Below are 24,204 nucleotides of genomic sequence, written 5' to 3'. Positions count from 1 at the left end.
CGTTGACAGAAATGTAAGGCTCAGCGCCTGGAGCTCTATGTTTAACCTGGGCGCTTTCTCTGCTGCTAAGATCTGCTCTTCCACAAAGCTCAGGTTTCACTGGGACTGTTTCCAAGGGGAGAATTGTTAAGGCCCTCAGGAATGCAGTAAGGTCTCACTTATTATATTATTTCTGTGTTTGATAAGTGGGTTTGGCGGGGAGAGGTCAACAAGCCACATTCTCTCCACTAGTCGGGTTTTCTCCCCTTCCTTCCTCCTCCTCTTCTCCTCTTCCCCTAGTCTTGCTTCTCTTTTCCTCTTCCAAGCTGGGCTCAGCTGTGATTGATTCTTTTGACAAATAACCCCCTCTTCCTTCAGTGGCTCTGGACTTAGAGCCCAGTTTTGACCATTACTAATTATATCAACCCAAGGCGCTACAGAGAACCATAGCAGCCAGAATGCACATGCAGATGCCTAGGTATATAGACATTCCTTTAGATGATTGGCTCCTGGGACTACAGGGAAGGCGGCTGGCTGGGAATTTGGGCAAGAATTGTTGCTGCAATCCTGGGGCAGACTTTATCTTCCTCCTGAAACCTTAATGTTTACACTTGATTCTTTCAGATTGGTTGAGTACTAGCACCTGACTGAGTGGAAAGCCCTTTGCTTAAAGTCCACTAGGGATAATAATCACAGCTACAGTATGCCTTTGCAGTCATACTGAGAGCTGAGTGTCTGATGGGTTCACTGGGGATCAGGACCTGACTAAATTGACACATGCAGCTGGTCTAATCTGTAGGGAAACTGAGGCAGAACTGAAACATACATCAGGATAACAAGCCCAGCATGTGTCCCTCTTGTCCCTCTCTGCTTCATGCCCAGGATTCAGATCAGAGAAGACCATGCACTTTGCTTGGAGACTCTATTGGAGGAAGCAGGATGTTCTGTACAGAGAATCTCCTCTGATAGAGTGCTGTACCCTAGATTATTGGCCAGTGCTGTGCTTGTAGGAACTATGATAAGCATGGGACCCATCACTGCTTTGGGCACTTATGGGTGCTTGAGCCCTATGCCAGCCCTTGTCTCATCTTAGATCATGATGGAGGATGAGCCCCTCCTACCAATAACTAACAAAATCAAGGGGAGATGAATCGGGGCAACTCCCACAAACAGCACAATCTGGAGCCCTATCTCTTCTCCAAGTTGTTTACACAGCAGAAGAGAAGAAGGCTATGAGACCCACCAGCAAGATATAGTGGGAACACAAGGTGCCAATCCAAGGCCTAAGCACAGAGAGGGAGAGCTGGCTCCACCTTCTTATGCCAGTATATCTCTCTTGCATTTCTATCTCTGAAAGAGGCAAGCTTCCCTTCTCTTCTCTGTGCCTTCCACCCTGAGTATCCTTACAAACGAATACCTGGTGGTGATGGCAGGAAGCCCTTCCCGTGTCAAAGAAGAGTTAAAAATGTCCACTTCTGAAGATCTAGGGACTGGAAACATCACTCAAAACCAAGAACAGCCAGTGATGCCAGGTGAGAATCTCCTAAAATGCTTCTTGACTATAGTCAATCATGTGTGTCCACTTACGTTTCTTCCACAGTATCCCACAGCAATTGAGTACGCTGTTCACTTAGTCTGGAAGGTATTTGTTTTAGGTCTTTCAGTGTTGACTCTTGCTTTTCTCCTACCATATTAGCCTGTTTTGGGGTTTTAATCATTTATGAGCTATTTGCTTATCTGAATCTAAATGAATGGAATTATTTTCTTTTATTATTTTCTATTTTAAATTTTTATTCATTTTTCATGCCACCCTTCTTCCCTTTCTCTTGTTCCTGCCACTTCCCCCTTGATTATTTTCTTATTTGTATTTCCTATTATCCCTTACAGAGAGATGGTTGGTGTTTGGGATTTCATTTCTTGATCATTGCCCACTCCACAGAATCCTAGGCCCGGAGCCAGGTCTTCAGTAAATATATTTACTGGTCAGACGAATAAATAGGTTGGAGGTCAGAAGTAAATGAATAGTGAGTGATTTCTGCTGTCTTTGGTACCCAGAAAGTCCTCATACAGCTTTTAACACTATTCATAGCAGTCTCGGTTCTTTTTTCTAGAAATGACAGAACATGGGTCCTGGTCACTGGGGGGGAATCCAAAGACGTTCAAGGGCAGAGCAAAAACATGCTGGATCTAGCTCAGGACAGTCATTTTGCAATGTGACTGGACGATATCTGGGGGCAGGGTGGGATGATTGCATCTATAGAAAACACATGCAAGATTTTTTTTCTTGCCATGATTCTCTACACAATACAGTATAAGAACTACTTAGATAGCATTTACATTTTATTAGACATTATAAATGATATAAAATTATTTCAATTATATAAGAAGATATGCTTGTGCTATATTCTAATATTATGACCTTTTACACAAGGGACTTGAGAATCTGCAGATTTGGGTAACCACAGGGAGGGAGTTGTTCCAGAAACAGTCCCCATGGGAACCAAGGAATGACTATACAATTCTTTATAAACCTCCATGGTATGAAATGTTTCTTTTTAAATTACTTAAAATCAAATTGAGGGTTTACATTCTTCTTCAAGAAGTAGATTGGCCTTTCAAGGGATACCTGCATGTAAAAGTTCTACCAGAGGACAAAGAACGTTACTGCATTTTTCTTGACACAGCATGCAAGGCTAGAAGCTACCAATAGGCAGTGGGGGGGGTACAGGAAGATGATGACATTGTGGGGTGCACTGTTGATTCTAGCACAATGTGGGGCTGAACAGGTGACTTGAAATGGTGTTTTCTTCTTTCTGTAGGGACACCAAATGCAGGTGCCCCGGTGCCAAGAGATCAGAGGCCTGGGGATGCCCATCTCCAGGACTTTCCTGGCAACTTCCAAGGGGCGGGGTCCCCTTATGAGTGGTAAGAGCTCAACTCTCTTGTTCCTGGCTACTTGGGGAGGAACATGCCAGGGTCAGGGCCATAGAGACTGGTGAGCATCCAAGTCAAGAAGTAGTTGAATGTACCTTAAGTATTAGGGTACTTTTGCCTCCTGGCCATTTGGAATCTTCATATGCTCTGGCAAACCCTCGGCCCTCTTTACTACACAAGGGAAGGGTTGGAGTTTTATCCAAAAAGCCTCCAGGCTTACCTGATTGCTGTATCTGTTTTCTATGACCAACAGCACCTCTGACCTGTGTCACCTTTCCTCCCAAGAGTCTGGAGGCAGATATAGTGGCAGAGATTGGCCTGGAAGAACTCAATGGGCTGGAGATAGAGGTCATGAGAAAGCAGGTGAGTACGAATCTGCTGTGCAGTTGGAAAAAGCATCATAGTGTCTGGGAGTGGGTGGTTTTTGCAGCTATGAAAAGAGCTACCCCCTGAATTTTCATAGCCTTTGTCGCATTATCTCCTGTAGCAAATGAAGTGAGGTTGGGCTCCCCTATCTCTTCTCAGGCCTTATGGCTTGGGTACCTCATGTTGATCTCACCCTTAATTTTCTTTTATGCTGGAGATGCTGGACAGGAATTAGGGAAGAGAAAAGGAGATGGAAGGCGGAACAAAGATTCATTTTGTTTGAAGGTCATACTTTCCCCCTACCGTTAAGTCTTGCCTTTCTCATAAGAGAGATTCCTTTTCACAAGGCCTGTGTTTGGTCCCTCCATAGATGCAAGTGATTTCTGGGCGGCTGCATGCCCTTGAGGACTGGGATGTCATCTGGTGCCATAAGGAGGCTGTGCTCTGTAGTCTGCTGGTGTCACTTTGCGTAGCCAACCTGTGGCTTTGGATGCACCAGTGAAATTTCACAAATATCACAGCCTTGCTAGAGCCATCTCTTCCTCTCCTCTTCCCTTTGCTTTCAGAAATGCCCTTATCCACCCCATTCGATCTCCCAGCAGCTCCCAGGTAGCAGTTGGGTCATTTTAGCCTTCTGCTCAGTCCTTCCGCCTGGAGATGAGCTCCCTCTATTATAAGGTTTTAGCTTCTGCAAGGCTGGAGAACCATGGGGTAGCATCAGACAGGTGTGCCTGGGTTGAGCTATCACTCCTCTGGAGAGATTAGAGGATGGCACGAGCCCTAACAGAAACACCGGCATAAACACTATCTAACCTGACTGCACATAGAGCTGGGCTCTGTGACCAGCGTTTCTTTTCTTCCATCCTCTGTGGACAGGGTTTGGCTTTGTATTCCTTCTTTTGTTTGGCCCCACACTACTCAAACCTTTGCTCTGAGAACATGCTCAATAAAAGCTTCATGAGCACAACAAAGCCTGGTGCCAGAAGTTCTTTATCTAAACCTCACTTTTGGCAGGGTTTGGGAGATACACAAGGGGATAGCCTTTTGGTCTAAGGCAGCATGTCTGGGATTGAGTTGCCATTGCCCCAAGGTTCCTGGTGTCCTCTACTGTCTACCGTTCCCCACCCTCACTGTCTTTAGCCCAGGCAAGGCTTCAGACAGTCCTTCTCATTGGTATTATGCCAATGATTGTGTGAAGGACAGGTCAGGTGTTCTAGAGACTCAATCAGAAAAAAAATGTCATGGAAAGGACCAGAAATATTTCTATTTTCCCAAGGAAAAAAATGAGTTCCTGAGAAGAACTACAGGTCTTTGCGGTTTTCTAGCAAGACAGGAAAACATTGTGTGTAAGCTAGGTTCTTCCATGTTCCAGGCTAGGGAATGGTCCGCTTCCTACTAAGTGTCTGAGGATGAGGTCCTGAGAGAGCTCTAGGGGCCACAGTACTACCTTTTGTACCTGAAGACCTAAAAGTCACATCTCAGATAGCCCAGTTAACTAGGGAGGCTTACTTGGCTGCTACTCCTTTCCCTGGGACCAAGTGGATGACAGACATTTGATGGCTTTAAGATTGATTGCTTTCTGGTTTGGAGTTAACGTCCAGATTTGTGTATGTGAGAGACTCATCTACAGAGATGCTTAGCTCATGAGAGCTCTGATGGAATGAATGGGAGAGGGACTCGGTGGCAAGAAAGTAATCAAGGCGAATCTTTGTGGCTTGGGAACCTAGAACTTTTACATCACCTTTGTGGCTAAGGGGAACTTCCCCAAACAGCCAAATCTATCAAGACTTCTCCATTTGTAGGAGACCATGTCATCAAATAAGGAGAGAACTGTGTATAGGGGGTGGGGGATAGAAAGAGGGGAGAGAGTAGGGGAGAGGAAGAGGTGAGACAGAAATGGCAAAGGGAGAAGAATTTTGAGTTCCAAATTCTCTTTGGCCATTACCCTGTTACCTCTCTCTCATCCTTAGGGAACTCTGTGCAGTGCAAGGCTTTCTCTATTCCAAATGTTCTGGGAGCTGATGTGCTTCTGAGATGAGGATACAGGGCCTGCAGTCAGCTCAGTGGGACCCTAGACATGTAGCCTTGGAGCCTCACCCTGCTAGAAGGTGACATAAGGCTACTTAAGAGATGCTTGGCAGGTTTTCTCTCTGGCCCCAGAGCAGAAAGGGTAGTGGGGTGCTGGAGGAAACCCCTTCAGAATAAAAAAGACACTACCTGATCATAAGTGTTTTGCACCAGGAGAGCCAAGAGCACTATCTGCCCCTGTAAATGGGCCCTGGAGACTCAGAGCACACCCAAGAGCTAAGAGTGGGATAGAGAGACTTTGTGGAAGACATTCTCTCTACTCTTCGCAGCCCCAGGGAAGAATGAGAAGTGTAATGAGTCTTTCTCTGGCCCACCAGCCAGCTCCCAAATAATGACATGGAGATTTATTAATTATGAAATCTCAGTATATAGCTTAGGCTTGTCCCACTAGCTCCTATATTTAAATTAACCCATTTATATTAATCTATATTTTGCCTCATGGCTTATTACCTTTCTTTCACTCTGTATCTCTGACTCCCTCCATATTTCTTGGCATCTCCTGCATGCCTAGATTCATCTCCCACTTCCTCTCTCTCTGCCTAGAAATCCCCACCTATACCTCCTCTTTAGCTATTGGCCATTTGACTTTTTATTACAACAGTAACAGCAATGCATTTTCACACAGTGTACAAATAACCCACAACAGGGATCCACAATGCAGAGAAACAGCTAGTTGGAACAACCCATCAATTCACACAAAGGCAGCATGTGGCACTTCCTGCCACCATCACGATGCTTCCACTGCCTTTGGTACTGTGAAAGGTGAACCTAGAGGAGAGATTGGCTTATTAAATAGACACCAAGATGTCATCCCTCATATCATTAGCCTAAGGGCACCTCTTTTATTCCATCCCAATTTGGCTCCACGGGGAAACTACAAGGAAGAGAGGGCTGCAACTAAGTTGGGTGAAACCTGCCTTTTGGTGCCCAGGTGCTCCTGTGCCTGTGCAGACAGGACATGTTTTCAAAAAAAGTCTGGTTGCAAATATGTTGTGAAACAAAGGCTCCCTCCTGGGAGCAATTTAGCTGAGTTGCAAACAAACAGCCTGGTGGCCCCCCTGGAGGAACACCTCCTGAGGTAGGTGAGCTCAGGTGGAGTCCTTGCATGTGCCCTTTCTGCCTCTCTCTACCCTGCAGTGTGGCTGCTCAGCCGCCTCTGAGAAGACTAGAGGTGGGTTCCTTCCAATTGCCTGCCCCACCTAGGAGGTCTCCCAGAGCAAACCTGAACGGCAGTCAAAGCTTTCCTGGTTTATCTCTGTGGCAGCCCGAGAAGTCAGCACTGAGGCACAGGGACAAAATGGTTAATAGCAGAATCCTCTGCTTGTCCCTTAGGCTACGATCCATCTGGAGCGTTTGTCTTCTTATTATATTCCCCCCTATCCAAAATTGTGACTCTCCCCATGGGGAAGTCGCGTGTCCAGTAGGCATGGATATGAGAAGAAACTCATTTACATCTGGTGACAGGGGAGAAAACTTTCCTAGGACATTGCTGCTTATCACCATGGACCATCTCCCATACCATCTAGGCCCAGGATTAGAGGAACACAGAAGCATTTTACTGCCTATTAGCTTGGAAGTATGTAGGGTCTAGTTTTCTCTGTGTTCTGCATCACTGAGACCCAGCAGAAGGAAAGGGCTAGTTGAAGTTTTCCATCAGCGTCCTCAGAGCATAATTTTGTTCAGTTATGCAGTTGGGCTTTAAGGACCACTTTCTATGAAGAAACCTTCTCCACTGAAGTAAGTTCATTTTAACGACCGCTTTTCTGTGGTAAATATCACTATGTGCCACCCATGTTACAGTCTCAAAATTTCCAATTATACATGCCACACATGAATAGATTCTCCTTTGTTAGCAGATGTCAGCTAACATAGCCCTTAACTCTTCCTGCCATGCCCCTCGGTGTCCCTACAAGCTCTCCGTGCTGTCCTATGCAGGATTTATATATGTCTGGCTTTGTCCTAGCCTTTGAGCCCAGGATGTCAGTTAGAACTCTCCTGGCTATCTGAGTGAGGAGCTTGCCATCCAAGCCACCTGTGCAGATGTGGAAACTGGAGGCTTCCAGGAGGGCCCTCCCTATCAATCTGGCTCCTAGTCAGCGCCAGCCCTGGGCAAAGGCTAAAACCCGATATTTCAACACTTCTTTCTCAGGTTGGCCTCTTAGTAGCTGGATAAAAAAAGGGGAGAAGACAGCTGGTTGTGGGGAAAAAGGTGAGAGTAGGGGCCTAGGAGCAGCTTGGAATCCTGATCTCTTAAAAAGAGCCAAAGGATTACTTGCACCTTCTGATTCTCAAATCCTGGCCCTTGTGAGAGCTTAAATCCATCGAATTTTCCCACTCTGACTGGCTCCATTCTGGGTTTCTTTTTTCTCTCCCAATCTCCTTGATTTAGCCTCCAATCAGGTAGGCTGTCTGGAACTTTGTCAACATTTTAAAGCAGTGGTTTGGCGGCCTTGAGCTTTTAGTCTTCAGTCTTCAGACAGAGAGCTGCTTTGCACCTGCTCTGTACAAGGGAGAGTCCCTCAGGGAGCTTGGGAGGGGCCAGAGAAGCCGCTTCAACAGACAGACGGTGTCTAGTTCTCAGCTGTTGGCAGCCTGGGGTGTGCAGGGTTCTCATTGAAGACAGACTCTTCAGGGGGCCAGGAACACCCTGACTTGGCTCTCAAGCTCACCTAGTGTGAGTATGTGCTCCATTGGACCTCTGTTGGCTTCCTGGGCTGGCAGCAGGCAACGTGGAACAGCTCTCTGATTGGAAAGCTGTTGCTATTTGTTGGGGTCTCAAAAAACCTTCCCTGGCTGGACAACAGAAGAAGCAAGAAATCTCTGCAGGTTTCAGTGCTCATGAGCTCTCAAGAGCTTGTCTTTGATTGGAGGTGGTGTGGACGGAACAACAGATGTTGACTGTGGCCCCAGAACTCTGCCTCTGAAACCATCTGACTGGTGAGCAAAGGGGGCTGAAACTTTCCTGTGTCCATGAGCTGATGGCTTCTATAGAGGTCAGGGCAGGGACTCATGAGAATAAAACACACAGACCCTAAAGCTGTGATTGCAAGAGCCCTCCTATGTATGGCTCCTCAGTAGTTTAGAGGCAACTGTCTATGTGGGGAAATTTTGTACCTTATCAAAGCAGTCAAGTGAAGTATTGGGTCCTCTAGGAGTGTGGTGGCAGGAAATGTCACACCAGACTTTTCCTGAGACAACTAAACTTTGTTTTCCAATAGGAAGATGGTGAAAAGGATACCAGAAAGCTTGGCACACATGACTTTTTCAGGAGAGTGGGAAACTTGTTGTCCATCCTAAGCACTTTCCTCCTCTGTCTTCCTGGCCTACAGCATTTTTGGGCCTCCAAACCTTAGATCATGGGGAGCACACAGCTTGGAGCTCCGTGGTTGTGAAAAAGATGCCATGATATGGGGAGGGGTCACGTGGTACTTTTCCAAGCAATACTGCTGGGATTTCAGCCTTTACTTTGGCTCATCTCCTGGTGGAGAAGGTAGAGGAAAAGAAAATCTGGGGACCTCATCATAGAGAAACAAGGAGTCGAAGCCTATGCCAAGGGTGTAGACAAACCCTCAGGCAGCAGTAGTCAGTATGGATGGGAAAGAGAAGATAGATTGGGGAATATAGTGGGTGATATAAAAAATAATGCTTAGGTTTCCAGATTGAGGAGACATAAGAAAACACTAGCTTTTCTCAGCTGAGACACTGGAGCGATAAGACAGGAAACTGGTCTCAGAAATACAGGGTCCTATCAGGTTGGCATATATGTAGTTCATGGCCTATTGTCCCTTCCCAGGAGACGTAGACAGACTGTAAGCATTTGGGGATATGAGGACAGGAGGGATCTTGGAATAAATTCCAGTTGCTAGGGTCCAGCCTATCCTGGGCAGCCTGTGTGTAGCTGAAACTAGATATGTCACCACACCCTTATCTTTTGCTGTAAAGATATGAAATATGTCTTGGAAAGAACAGACCAGACACAAGTTCCTGATACCAAAGAATCCACAGTACATGTTCCAGTTGTTGTTAAAGGAATGAGCAACTACATCCGTCCATAAGAACTCTTGGGCAAACAAACCCAACTGCTGAGGGTTTTGTTCATCAAACACAGAGCCAGGCCATGTCAGTTTTGTGGAGGGACTGGAGCTTGGGCTCACAACTGCTAATGAAAACATCAAGGGCTTCACCTGCTGAGTGGGCCCACCTCATGATTACCAGTCACTTACCCTCTTCCTACCCACAGCTCATCTGGCTCTGTTCACAGTCAGGCCCCAAGCAACTGTCTCTCCTGGGTCATAGCAACTTCAGCTCCACCCTCAAAGGTGAACCTCAAGAGCCTGCCACCCTTTACACAGTTCTGACCCCAGCTCTTTCCTTGATACTAATAAGCAACTCCCTGGCTCTATGTGCCTTTCATGTTAGCCTATGGCTGAGTGTGGTTTTAGAGACAGAGTGTCAGGCTGTGAATCTGTGCAGTGGGCAGCATAACATCAGCCTAGTGAGGTTGTCACGAAGATTAAAGAAATTGATTTAAGTCAATGGCTTAGAACAAGTTAAATGCACAGTAAATGTGTTCTCAACCCTGAATCATGAGGCTCCCGCTGCCTAGTAGTAGGCCATTGCTTTCCTTTAGTCCCCCATATTGCTTTGTGCCTGCCAACTTTCCTGATGCTCTACTGCTTACAGTGTAAATGACATAACACTTGGTACCATGCTTTCTTCACCACTCAGGACTTTGCCTCTGCAAAGACCAGAGCTGGGGACTAATTTCTAGCTAAGACTTACAGTCTGCTTCTTTATGTTGTCAGTCATGGAAGAGATCACAAACATTGTTGAAAATCTTGGGGTAGACCTGGTATAAACTTGAACTAGAAGTCTGGGTGAGCTGAATTGTGAGAGAATCTGTGATATCTTGTCATCTAAAGGGTCTTATGAACGCCTTCAGAAGACCCATCATGACTACTCTCCCTGACTCCCTAGTTCATGACCAGCATTTCCATTCTCTAAAGTCTGTCTTCTGAGATCCACAAAACCTCATCAAATTTAGTCTTTATGCCCCCTTCCTCTGTCCTTACGTATCTTTCTCCCTCCATGCTTTTCTTCTCCTTTCTTTTCACCAGTGTGCATGCCTGTTTTTCAGGAGAAAGTTCTAACATTGAGTAGGGCTGTTTGCACGAAGTACTGTACCGAAGGGAACTTTCAATAAGGATAGTATGGTTTGGATATAGCCTTCACTACTGGACCTGGGAAACTGTAGAAAATTGTAGACATAGAGGAAGAGATTGAGCATCCTCTTAACAGGGAAGCTTGTATGCCAAGCCATCCTGAAGACTGACAGTCAAAAAAGTCTTGACATTCAGGCCACTCATGAACATTTGCTATCAAGGAGCTGAGGGGTATGATAAACTAGATGTGACTTGGGACAAGATGGGCTCTAGCTTTTTACAGGCAACTGGACAAAAATTGTTGATTTAATGTTGGAAGGGAAGCCTGAAGTTTATCAGATATGTTTGTGTTGTCCTTACTGGGCACATGATTCTATCCTTAGGCTTGCCACTCAGTGTATAATGTACCTTAGTTTGCAAATTATCTTTAAAATTTTCCCATTATCAATGAATTTGAAAAATTTAATTATACTTTGCCACCGTGAAGTTTTCTTCACGGGGTGTGTGTGTGTGTGTGTGTGTGCCCTTTAAGTGTCATTGATCTTATATCTGTAGATGTATAGCTTTTATCAAGTTTGGAAAAATGTTCAAGTTATCTCTTTAGCTCTTTCTTTTGTAGGAACATTATGGACACATAGAGCAGGCCACTGAACTTGTTTCACATCTTACTGATACTTTGCTCAGATTATTTTTTATAACATTGGCATTGTCTTAGGTATTAAAGCATCTACTGTCAGTTTAAAGAATTTGGGAGGGGTTGGAGAGATGCCTTAGCAACTAAGAGTACTCACTAATCTTGCAGAGGATCCCTGTTCAGTACCCAGCCTCTACATGGTGCTTCATAACCTGTAATTCGAGTTCCAGGGTCTGCAAATGCCCTATGCTGACCTCTTTGGGCACCAGGCACCCACGAGGTACACATACATGCGTACAGGCAAAACACATAAAATAAATCACTTTAAGACACTTAAAGAATCTGGGAGAAACTGCCTGGCTTATATGTAAATATGCTGCTAGCCCTTTTCTGAAAAGGATTTGAGCATTGTCAGATTCCTTGACCCTCAGTGGGACCCTGGATTCAACTCCCCATGAACATTGAAATGCCACTGTGGTGTTTTATTTTAATTTCATAAAATACATTTTCAATCTCTAGGAATCTGATTTGAGCACCTTTAAACAAAAATTCCATACTAAAACTTCCACTTTTGAACAAAGCAAATAAAACTGTAGGACCTTTCAATGTGCTGTCTGTTAATTCTACATTTATACCAGTTCTAGACTTATTTCATTTCAATGAATAGCTCGTTTACTTCTCATTATGGGGAAATTATTTGCATATCTTGTCATTTTATGTGGATACATTATGGATATTACATTATTGAATGTTGGAATTTTATATTTTTATTTTTATATTTTATTGAAAATAGATTATTCTTTCATATATTATATCCCAACCACAGTTTCCCCTCCCTTCCCTTTTCCCAGCTCCCCTCCACCTCCCCTGCTCCCCAGACCCATTCCCCTCTGTTTCCTCTTCAGGAAAACACAGGCTTCCAATATATATAAAAAAAAAGACACAATAAGATGAGGCAAAAATCTTCATATTGAGGTTAGACAAGTCAAAAAAAATCAATGAAATGCTTCCTAATGATATTGTGCTATTCTCATATGTCAGTGCCTGTCCAGTTGTTCTCAGAGAGGCTTCCTCTGGCAGCAGATGGGAGCGAGCACAGAGACCCACAGCCAGATATTATGCCAAGAGAAAGTCTAAATTGGAGGTCTCATTTGGGGCCCTCCCCTCAGAGATAGGAAACTCCACTGAAGAGGGGGAGGAAAAGCATTAGGAGTCACAAGGGATGGGTGACACCAAGAAAACATGGCACACAGAATCCCCTAAGCAGGTATCATGCGGGCTTCCAGAAGCTGAAGTGGCAAGCATGAGTCCTGCATGTGTGCAGCAAGTTCTCTGTATATCTGTTGTGGTCCTTAGCTTGATGGTTTTGTGAGATTACTAACAGTGGAGAGGGTCCATCTCTGACTCTTTTGCCTAATTTTATATTTCTGATAACATTTTGGGGCTTTTTTTTTCTGGATTGCATTTTAGTTGCTTGGGAAGACTTTAATGCATTTGGGTTATACTTTTACAAGTTTTCAGTAGGATCATAACATTGTTCAGTGTAGGAACTACTCATTCCTCACTGGTGTCAAGGCTCTTCAGGGTAGTCTAACCAAGACTGCACAAACAACCGGATGTTCCTGACAGGTGGTATTAGAGCCCATCTGAAGACTGAGACCTGGAATACTGAATTTAGGAGGATGGTATATGTACTAAGCTGAATATGTGATAGGGTCCACTTTTAGCTTCCTTGATCTTGCTTAGATGACCTTTCTGTGTCTCCTTGTCTCTGTCTCTCTGTTTCTGTCTCTGTATTGCTGAATCCCTCTGTAACTCTCTTTTTGAGGTTCACTCCTCTCCCGGTACTCTGCCCTGCACACTCTTGATGCTCTGGTCTCTTTGGAGTCTGCTTTCTTCTCAATCCAGGGAATCCATTAAGGTCCACTTTCATTTCTCCCTCTACGTTATGGCCTAAAAAGATGACAAGAAAAATGATGGTTGATCACAAGGCTCCCTTGATTTATTTCCTCCTGCCTAAGAATTTCTGTTTTGTTACTTAGTGTTTAAAGTCTTGGGAAATGTTGTTTTATATCTTTTCTCCCTAAGTAAGTTATTGCATTCTGGAGGATATATTGATCTTTGTTACTCCATTTTAACCAATAAATAATGTTGTATATTCCTTTAAATTAACCTATCTAATATAAAAGGAGCATAAGGTGAATAGTGAAAGGGGGAGAGGAAGCTTAGAAAAAGTGAAGGAGTGAAAGGACAGTTAATCAACTACCCATCCCCGAAGCTCATTCATTATCTACAGTGCCAAGCTTGGATTAATTAAACTGTGATAGAGATATTGAGCTTGTGATGTTTTGAATGTAGAGCCTGCATGCTTTGAATGTGTAGTGGGACAGAAGTGAAAGGAATGACACAAAGGCTTTGGACCCGAGTTGCTAGAAGTATGGCTTTGCCTTTCCTGAGATGCAGTTGAGTATGAGAGAATAGTATCTGGAGGGGAAGATCAAGGCCTCAATTCTGGACATGTTAATCCTGAGGCGTCTATTCCGCATCAAAATGCTCATGTCAGGGGGTCAAACTGAGCTCCAGAGAAGAGGTTTGGGCTTCTGGCTTTTAGAGGTTTTGAAGTTTCTGGCATTTATATGCATTAAAAGCTACCACTCTGGGGAGGAAATGATAGTAAAATAAATGCTCCAGTGAAGGGATGAGCTCACAACCGAAACTTTACTGTTGGGCAGAAGTGGACACTTCCTCAAAGAACAGGAGAAGCAGTGGATAAGGAAGATGAGGAATAAGGTGTGAATAACATTATTTCAGAGAATAATTGCTGATATGTTGCTGAAGTCACAATAGAATATGAACAGAGAATGACTTTTAAGTTAGACTGTGTTCCTGGTTGTCTCCTTAGGTCATCTGACACTGATCCTGAGGTTCCTCTAGACACTGCTGGACTACCGTCTCTAGCTTTAGCATCCAGCCCAGGGACTGGCTCCCAGTGGGTGACTGGTGTGTGATAGACGAGTGAATGAAAGAATTGAACATCAGCTATCATTTTAGTGAGCTATAAAGCAGAACTTCTAGGCTTTCTGGCTTTCACATCCCTATGCATACTCTGAAGAAACTCTGAAAATACTTTTAGCCAAGGTTCATGGGATTCATTGTGCCAGCCCAGGGATTCATTTTGTCAGGGTGATTATCTATATAATCCTAGTTACTCAGATAGTGAGCTAATGGATGAAAACAGGCCCAGAAAGTCCTCATGATTGAAATTGGGCTCTTTAGAAAACTGCATCAGCATGCCTTACTCTAGGTTTGAAAGGCACTTTCCTTGGATATTCCACCCACCTAAGATCTCCGGTCCACCTCTTTTCTCAGTGGCAACTCTGTAGTCTGTTGTCTTGCTGGGTTTGTACCTAAAGTACTTTGGATTCTCCTACTCATTCCTACTGCAAATCTTGCCTCCTCCAAAGTTTGCGCACAAGAAAGACTGATATCCCTGAAGATGGAATCCCCTCCCTCTTCACATATAATATTAGAGTTTTGCAGAAGTGAACCCTTTCAACCGATGCTCTCTATATTCCTACTCCCATCAAAACTATTACTTTCTTTCTTGACTTTTTTCAACAGCCCTTCCTGATGCACCTGATAAATTTCATCTCATTTTATCTGGTATCTAACCCTACGTATCATTTCCACCATTCATGGGCTCTACTCTATTGGAATTGTTCTCAAGCACAAAAATAAATTTTCTAATTGAATCCCAGCTTGCTTTGTTATCTTTGATGTAAAAAAAGAGAAACAACAAATCTCCCCAAAACCCAAAAACAAATAAGCAAACAATAGACAAAAACCCAGTGGCAACACAAAAGTAAAAATTAACAATACTACACAAAGAGAACCAACCTTTCTCAGCCATACATCTTCCCTTTGTTTCCACTGTATTTCTGCCCTTTATGAGCCAAGATTGCAGAGTTAGTTACAGCTCTATCTCTTGTCCCTCAAACTCCTACTTTTCCTCACCTCCTGAGAGATAATTCATTTATACTGTTTTTACTCTTCTCCCACAGAGGAACTTATTGCTCTCTCCACCTTCTATTCCACCTCTCATCTCAGGGGATAGAAGCATTGGCTCCCTATTAAGACTGGGCATTGGCCTTGAGGCATCTGTCTTCTTTAGGAGCGCTTCTTGTGCTTTTTCAAGCCTTTTGCCTGTCCTTATCTTTGTCGTCACTTTGGTTAACTACTTGGACTATTTGAACAGCTTCAGGTTTTCCAAATTCTGCTTTTACCCTCCATCCTTGTCCATTCATGATATGAGAGTGCATTTGTCCCCAAGAGAAGTTAATTTTCTTTTCAGTTAAACTTTGACAATGTCCAGGCCATACTCTAGCGTGTGCTGATCAAAAAGAGTCTGTTGCAACAGGCTTTGAGAGCCTCAATGAGACTGCAGCATTGGTAGAGGGTGATTGAAAGACAGATGCTCAATAATTTGAAGGAGGATGGATTAGCTCTTGAGTGATGCTCATGGATGTGATCAAGGAAGCAAACAATTGTGGTGAAATCCAGGTTTCAGGCTTGAGTGACTTGACAGAAAGAAGTCTGTGTTAGGAGACTGGCAAAATGAAAAGGTGGCTAATTTATTAGCGAATGCCTCAAATGTGGTTTTTGTTATGTGGGATTTGAGGGTTGGAGGTAGCTCAAAGGAACTAGTTAATAGGCAAAAGATATGTGTGCACAAACTGATTAGAAACCCGTTTGTAACAAATGCCTTGGGTGTAGGTGAGGTGTGTGCAGGGTGTGCCTGTGAGAACCACTTGGCTGACTGGGTGAGCTGTAGCAATGGTTAGCTGCCTGTCCTTGCTCCCTTAAGTGGACTTTTCTGATGAAAGGGCATGTGTGGTTGAGTGATGTCACAAGAGAATCAGAAAAAATAGAAGGGCCTGTTCCTGGTACATACAATGCAGGGGATCACAGGAGAGGAAACCTTTTTAATGTCAGAAGCATAGAGAGTGAACACATGTACTACAGTCTCTCCTGGTCTGAAAGCTTGCACTTCAACACCACCAGCCTTGAAACTGATCCGTGTGAGCGGCCTTGGATTTGTTTGTATTGCCTGGAACTTTCTGTCTCCATGGTCTACTGCCTCCAGGGTTCAAGCAAGTACTTGTGGATGCTGGTTCCTTTCCCTCAGGTGTCCTCATTAGCATCCACAGAGAGCACCGGGAGAGCATCTCTGAGGCTGCTTGACGTGCCTGCCGTCACCATGGTGACAGCTTCAGATGCTGGAGGAAGTGAAAGAAGCTGGAAAGAGGTCAGCCTTGAGGGCAAGTGCTGGGGTTCAGGCATGCTGTGGGGGTGGATGTCCTCACAAGATTTCCTGTGTAACAACAGGAAGATATTCAGGGCGAGATGGATGTTGTGTTCAGTCATATGAGGCCAGCATAAAGGTTACCTCACACTACCTGATTTCCAAATGGAGTTTTGGCTCTGTGACGACAATTTCGGGATCCTATGTGTAGGCTTCTCTGCTGTGAAGGATATTTCATCTCTCCCAGTACTGAGACATCCAAGCACGAAGAAAAGCCTCCCCCTGCCCACTCCCAGTTTGCATCACAGGAGTCTTTAATTTCTCAACTCTCTTGGGTCTGAGAATTCACAGCAGTGATGTGGAGTCAGAGGTAGCTGTGAGTCCAGAAGAGGTGATGAGAAACCGAGGCGTGTTGACAATTTCTACCCACATCTAGTGGGGCATGCGAATCAGCCTTAGAAGAGAAAAGCTACTGTGAGGGTCTCTGACCCCCGTTCTTCCCGACTGTGGTAAGAGATACTGTAGTACACAAGCTTCTTGCTCAGCTTCTTTTTCTCAGTCTATCTTGTGAATATGTCTTCTTCTGCACATCTCTTTCATGTCTGAAGGAACCTCACGATCGCCTGAATAACGACTGTTATAGCAATCTGAAGCCATCAGACTCAGCATTAGCTTCAGTGTCAGGCCCTTAAGGGCCAAGAAAGTGATTCTACTTCCTTACTCTGGTGTGTTATTAAAATCTAAATGGTGATAAACTATACAATGCAGTTTTCTTACCTTTACCCTAGAGAATGTTTTGATGCATGAACTACTAAGGTCACTCTGTTCGCCTCTAGCTGCCCTGCTCTCTATGGGTAATAGAGTCCACTGGTTATCGCCTTGTCAGGTGAGAGCCTTGCATGTACATGGAGGATGACCGAAAAGCCCAATGGTGTGAAGAGCTCTCCAGCTAATAACCACAACCATCACCCTCCACCTTCCATTAAGGCCAATGGCAAAGATGACCACAGAACAGGTAGCAGGTGAGTGTACTGAACTTGGGTGACTCTTACTTTTCTTATCTTCTTTCTTCTTTCCTCATTCTCATTTCCTACCCTACCTTCTTTTTTTTTTGCCAGAATTAGGGTAGAACATCAAGGCCTTGTACCTATCAGGAAGGCCCTCTACCCCTGAGCTGCACTCTCAGCTCAGCCTGGGTGATTTCATCAATAACTCAGAGTCTCCACTATCTCCTTGGAGCTTTGGCTTACACTCAGAGCAAGCTCCATTTGCTCCAGGATATCTTCCAAGGGGACTGTGAGATGTTTAGGCATGTCCTAAGAGGAAAGACAACTCCTGGTGAGAGACTCTGGATCAACTCTATTTCTTTCTATGCAGACCACAGTCTGTGTCGCTTGAGGATGACACTTCCTCAGAACTGCAAAGGCTGGCGGAGATGGATACCCCACGGAGGGGGAGGGGTGGCTTCCGAAGGTGAGTTCTCCAGTTCAGCTGACCTGCTGCTACCCCTTCTATTCTTGGGGCCTGTCAAATGGTTACTATGACCCTCCTCTCAGCTGCACTAGGCCTTTTTACAAGACTCTAGAGCAGTGGGGTTCTCAACTTGTTGCGATTCCTCTTGAGGGGGTGGAATTACCCTTTCACCCAAGACCATTGGAAAACATAGATATTTATATTATGATTCACAACAGTAGCAAAATTACAATTAGGAAGTAGCAACAAAATAGTATTATGCTTGAGGGGGTCACCACATGAGAAACTATATTAAAGGGTCACAGTGTTAGGGAGGTTGAGAAGCACTGACTTAGAATCACCAGGAGAGTGTTTAGAAATTCCAGTGCCCAGGTGTTATTCCACTGCTTTAGAGGTTCTTGTGAGGCAAGCTGGGAGTAGACTTCCCTTCATATTTGGCTGCCTTAGCACTGGGAAGAAGGGAGTCTTTATGGCAAAAGGGCCTATATATAGGGTCTTAAGATCATAGGCCTCATAGAGAAATAAAGAAGCCTGGGGCTGTTTTCATACTGACCTGTCCTGACTCTTAACAGTCTCAATCTTGCCTTGAAGACCTCCTGTTTGTGTTTCACAGTAACTGTAAAGTTCCATTACATAGGAAATCTTTGGAGGGCTATCCTCCCCCACAGGACATACTTCAGATAATGCCTGAGCCCCAACTCTTGCCCACAATGCTGGTCTCTTTCCAGATCTTAGCATACAGGAAATCATGGCCTGGTCTATTTCCGGCTTTTCCTCTTTTCTCCTCTTCCTCAACAGGCAGTGAACACTCTTGGACAAGTCTTTTCTAAACAGCACAGGTCATTTCTTTGGCACACACTTCTTCTTTTTCCCCTCTAGGATTGTTCGCCTGGTGGGGGTCATCAGAGACTGGGCCAACAAGAATTTCCGTGAGGAGGAACCAAGGCCTGATTCATTCCTAGAGCGTTTCCGTGGGCCTGAGCTCCAGACTGTGACAACACATCAGGGGGATGGCAAAGGCGACAAGGACGGCGATGGAAAGGGCACCAAGTATATCCACTCTCTGGGATCTTCAAAAGTTCCCATACTTGCCATGGGAGAGCTCAGTGGGGATGCTAACCATCATCAGGGGTGGTTCCAGGGCTGTGCCAAGCTCTGTGTTAGCAGATAAAGAACGGGTGGAGATGACTGCCTATGCTTCTTTTTACTCTAAACATTCTTATTGCTCTCACCCAGGGCCTCTCAAACAGTAGTGATCTTTCCACGGGAAACTGGAGTATATTTTGCATGCCATAGTGGTTCCCTTTTATACATTCTCTTGCTGCCCATGGAGTGGATTTCGACAAGAGAGGAACTCATCCAAGGGCATACCACCTCAGCTCTAGCTCCAGCAGTCAGTATGTGATGATCAGGAAGGGAGGCTGTAGTCACATAGTACTGTTGAATCCCTGCCCATTCCAGCTCCACCATGCCCAAGAAAACAGGTTTTTGAAGGGGCTTATGTGGGAGTCAGACACATGAGACGTAGATGATTAAACAGAAGAGGAGGGACAGAGAAGGAAAGTAAAACATAGAATAATTGGAGGGGCTGATATTCGAAGAATCAGTTGAAGATAGTGAATGTCTGGCCAAGTTGACATCCCCCACGTCTGGTCAGCGGAGGGAAAAGGCTCTTGCCAAGTTAGGATGAAGCATCTGGGAAAGTGGTTTGGAGGCTGAAGTCTAAAGAATGGAAAGAGGAGGAAGCTCATACACTAGCCTGGAGTTTCTTTCTTTCCCCAAAGGGACTGTGGGAACAGGCTTAAAGCTCTTTCACCATCTTAAGATACACCCTCCTCAAATCCCCTCAAAGACTATCTGTGCTACAACTTCTGTCTTTGATGTATCTTCTGGGCAAGGCCCTTTGAGAGGGCAGGGGAGCATCAGAATGGATCAGAGGCCTGCTCTCAGTCAGAATGGAGGCCTGCTATTTGGCTGTGGGTCGCTGCAAAAGGAAACCAGAAGACAGCTTACACCTCAACCCACAATCCTTTAATTCATTAATACTTTTGAGAATTTGTGGTTCTGAAACCTGGAGCCCTAGAACTCTAGTAACTGCTGTTTGTCTCTACAGGAAGAAGTTTGAGCTGTTTGTCTTGGACCCAGCTGGAGACTGGTATTACCGCTGGTTGTTTGTCATTGCCATGCCTGTTCTTTACAACTGGTGCCTGCTGGTGGCCAGGTGAGCATGGAGGGGTCTAGGTGGAATTTATTACAGAAGCAGAGTCTACAGCAAATGGAATTAAGATCACACAAAAATCTAAACTCTGGACAAAGAGTATGCAACAGTCCAATGTTCTTTCTGAAGTCTCTGATTGCTGAATTCTCTTTTCACCACCCCCCGTGTTGTCAGTGCTCCCGCTATTCAATATGCCATCAAGTCTTCATGTTGGTCCTTTTCCTGCTCCTTTCCTGTAATCTTTGGCTGCTTTTTCACGTACATCAGTACTGTCCTTGGTTAGGCCATCATCTCCCTTCTCTCTCTGGGAAAACTACAGTAGTCCCACCTCTATGCCTTGGAGGTACACTTAATCCCTCAAGTACATCTTCCACACTTGCAACTAATATTCTATGTAGAGACTGAGATTGGCTTATACTACTCTCTCTTCCAAAACCATGTAATGGCTCCCCATTGTTCTCATGATAAAACTCTAAGGTTGATCTTCAAGGTCCACTGAACGTGGTCCTCTCTTTTCCTGACAGCAGTTCACGTAATACTACCCTATGTCAGTCATTCATGCAGGAAGAATGACCTGCACACTAATTGGGTTTTGTGCTCTGTGTTGGGTGTACAATGGAAAACAGGACAGACACAATCACTGCTTTTCCCCAGTGTTCTCAGCTAGACTGAATATAAACATGCAACAAAAGAAATGAGCAAGATATTACCAGGGTCTGGAGATAACAAGTTGCTCAAGAATAGGCCATCATAATGGGCTTGACAGAGACCTTAGTTGAGATCTTAGTGGGAGGTAGCAATTGGTTCAAATACATGAGGTTGGCAGAGAGGGAATTCTGGACAGAAGGACTAACTTGAGCAAGGCTCCCTAATCTCTTGATGGCCCAGTACGGCTGAAGGCTGTGGTCTACTTTGTTCTGCACATTTTATGGGAATTTGGTTCTAAATGTGACCATTCTTCCCTTGGACTAGTACATAATCAGATTTTTCCCTTCCTCTGTCCCCTCCCTAGGCCCTTCCCTAGGTTCTACTCCTTCATTTTCAAAATCTTGCCAATTTCTTCCTCCAAAGCTCCTGTAGCCACCAATCTTTCTCTAGTCTCAGCACCTCTAGCTTAAACCCCACTACTATCTGTATTCTCATCCTGCCAGGGTTCGATGATGTGTTCAATAAGAATCCATTGAAGTAATGAATACAGAAGCCAGTCAGCTGGTCTTATGATGCCTTGTTTGTTTATTTATTTATTGGATTTAAACCACTTATGATGTGCAATCTGAGGCCCTGGACCAGCGATTTGGCATATAGTCATGACTAAGATGTGTCCTGTTTCTGGGGCTCACAGTCCAGGGAATGAGGAAGACTAGCAATGATCAATGAGCAACACATGCAGCAATGTTGATTTTGTAATAAGGGTTGAGGTAGAAGTCACTAGTCATTGTTACCAAGTGGCCTGTGACGCACTGGTGTCCCTGGAGGCCATGTGAAGCTCTCCTCACAGAAGTATGTATATGGCTTAGAGCCACTAGGGCTTTGTCGGTGAAGCCCAGCCCTGTCCCCTTACAGAGCCTGCTTCAGTGATCTCCAGAGAAACTATTTTGTGGTGTGGCTGGTGCTGGACTACTTCTCAGACACTGTCTACATTGCAGACGTCTTCATCCGACTGCGCACAGGTGAGTGCACAGCAGCATTTGGACTCGTAAATCCAAAGAACTAAAGACAAAATTTGAAGAAACTGACTGGACATGGTATTGAAGCCCATCTCCCCAGTGGACCTCTGCTAGGATACTCTAAATCTTATGGACTCACATACTTACGGAGGTTTATATCTGAGAGTGGTTTCTTAGGGTTCTTTTGGCCAGTCTCCCTATGCGATCTATAGTCCTCTGTGGGAAGGAAAGCTAACTAGTAGTTTGTTCCCTGCTGAGAATTATCTTCTAGGGAGACACGGGACTGAGGACAGAAGTGACATGTTGTTTTGTATTTCTATCAGGCTTCCTAGAACAGGGACTCCTGGTCAAAGACCCCAAGAAATTGCGTGACAACTATATCCACACCTTGCAGTTCAAACTCGATGTGGCTTCCATCATCCCCACTGACCTCATCTATTTTGCTGTGGGTATCCACAGCCCTGAGGTGCGCTTCAACCGTCTGTTGCACTTTGCCCGTATGTTTGAGTTCTTTGACCGCACTGAGACACGCACCAGCTACCCCAACATCTTTCGAATCAGCAATCTGGTTCTCTACATCTTGGTCATCATCCATTGGAATGCCTGCATTTACTATGCCATCTCCAAATCCATCGGCTTTGGGGTTGACACCTGGGTATACCCCAACATTACTGACCCTGAGTATGGCTACCTGGCTAGGGAATACATTTACTGTCTTTACTGGTCAACACTGACCCTCACCACCATTGGAGAGACACCACCCCCTGTAAAGGATGAAGAGTACCTCTTTGTCATCTTTGACTTCCTGATCGGTGTCCTCATCTTTGCCACTATTGTGGGAAATGTGGGCTCCATGATCTCCAACATGAATGCCACACGAGCAGAGTTCCAGGCCAAGATTGACGCTGTCAAACACTACATGCAGTTCCGAAAGGTCAGCAAAGAAATGGAAGCTAAGGTCATCAAATGGTTTGACTACTTGTGGACCAATAAGAAGACAGTAGATGAACGAGAAGTCCTCAAAAACCTGCCAGCAAAGCTCAGGGCTGAGATAGCCATTAACGTCCACTTGTCCACCCTGAAGAAAGTACGCATATTTCAGGATTGTGAGGCTGGCCTGCTGGTGGAACTGGTACTGAAGCTTCGTCCCCAGGTCTTCAGTCCTGGGGATTATATTTGCCGTAAGGGGGACATTGGCAAGGAAATGTACATCATCAAGGAGGGCAAGCTGGCAGTAGTAGCCGATGATGGTGTGACTCAGTATGCCTTGCTCTCAGCCGGGAGCTGCTTTGGAGAGATTAGCATCCTTAACATTAAGGGCAGCAAAATGGGCAATCGGCGCACTGCCAATATCCGTAGCCTAGGTTACTCAGATCTCTTCTGCTTGTCCAAGGATGATCTCATGGAAGCTGTGACTGAGTACCCTGATGCCAAGAAAGTCCTTGAGGAGAGGGGCCGGGAGATCCTGATGAAGGAAGGTCTGCTGGATGAGAATGAGGTGGCCGCCAGCATGGAGGTAGATGTTCAGGAGAAGTTGGAGCAACTGGAGACAAACATGGAGACCTTGTACACTCGCTTTGCCCGCCTGCTGGCTGAGTACACTGGGGCCCAGCAGAAGCTCAAGCAGCGCATCACAGTACTGGAGACCAAAATGAAACAGAACCATGAGGACGATTACCTATCAGATGGAATAAATACCCCCGAGGCAGCTGCTGATGAATAACCAGAGATGCCTATCCAGCCTTGCTCTGACCCCCAGTTAGAAGTCCTGAATAGAACTCCACGTTTACAAACACCTATCCTCATGTCTCTCTGAGCTCTCCCCCAAAGCCTTGCTAGGGCTTAAGCTTTTGGCTACAATGTCTTGGAGTCCCCCTCCAAGCCCAGAAAATGGTCAAGCTTGTGGACAGTGTAGGTTTTGTGGGTTGGATTTCCAAGTGCTTACTGCCCAAGTCTGAAAAGGAACTAGGGAACAACTGAACTGTCCTTCAGGGGGATTTCCTGGGACCAGAAGTCTGAACAGTGTTCTCTGAAGAACAGTGTGCACCACAATGCCTGACTCCTGCTTTTGGCTTCTTTCTATCTAGCCACTCCCTACTGCATTCTGCCCCATACTTTTCTAACATGTGCTCTAAACAGTCTGTTTTCATGCATGTTTATGCATTTAAGAAGTGGCTGCAGACACTGGGCCCATGCATGCTGTTTTCCAAGGTATGCAAGGTCTGTGAGGGAATGGTAGGGTGGGCTTGAGTATGTTTGCTGAGAGTCATTACCTCCTTATCAGACAATGTCACTGTGAGAAAGAGGTGCCTGGCAGCTTTGGGCACCACCTCTCTATGCACACAAGTTCTGAAGAGTTTGTGAAGTCTATAGTACTGTGA

General features: G+C 45.1%; 1 protein-coding gene across 2 annotated transcripts; it reads left to right on the top strand.

The window, feature by feature from the left end:
* The first annotated feature begins 36 nt into the window (after positions 1-36).
* Positions 37-24,204, top strand: Cnga2 (cyclic nucleotide gated channel subunit alpha 2). 2 transcript variants are annotated; one of them, XM_050123600.1, is made up of 9 exons: positions 37-1,511; positions 2,799-2,904; positions 3,167-3,276; positions 17,352-17,487; positions 17,843-17,938; positions 18,818-18,988; positions 20,052-20,159; positions 21,720-21,826; positions 22,147-24,204. In XM_050123600.1, the coding sequence occupies exons 1-9, from the start codon at positions 1,406-1,408 to the stop codon at positions 23,544-23,546; spliced, it is 2,340 nt and encodes a 779-aa protein (XP_049979557.1). In that variant the 5' UTR covers positions 37-1,405; the 3' UTR covers positions 23,547-24,204. The 2 variants fall into 2 exon arrangements, with proteins under 2 accessions (XP_049979557.1, XP_049979558.1); XM_050123601.1 differs by lacking the exons at positions 37-1,511; positions 2,799-2,904; positions 3,167-3,276 and adding an exon at positions 16,268-17,190.

Source organism: Alexandromys fortis, unplaced genomic scaffold, assembly GCF_014885135.2.
Source record: "Alexandromys fortis isolate MF-2015 unplaced genomic scaffold, M_Fortis_MF-2015_v1.1 scaffold_206, whole genome shotgun sequence".
Classification (NCBI taxonomy): domain Eukaryota; kingdom Metazoa; phylum Chordata; class Mammalia; order Rodentia; family Cricetidae; genus Alexandromys; species Alexandromys fortis.
The sequence above is the reverse complement of the archived record's forward strand: the minus strand, read 5'-3'. Positions and strand labels throughout refer to the sequence as shown.

What these genes read in the sequence shown, in the direction of transcription:
- Cnga2 (XM_050123600.1), top strand. Translation starts at nt 1,406, where the DNA reads ATGGCAGGAAGCCCTTCCCGTGTCAAAGAAGAGTTAAAAATGTCCACT. An exon ending in TAGAGGTCATGAGAAAGCAG is followed by an intron (nt 3,277 to 17,351) that starts GTGAGTACGAAT and finishes TCGCCTTGTCAG; the next exon opens with GTGAGAGCCTTGCATGTACA. An exon ending in TGGTGCCTGCTGGTGGCCAG is followed by an intron (nt 20,160 to 21,719) that starts GTGAGCATGGAG and finishes GTCCCCTTACAG; the next exon opens with AGCCTGCTTCAGTGATCTCC.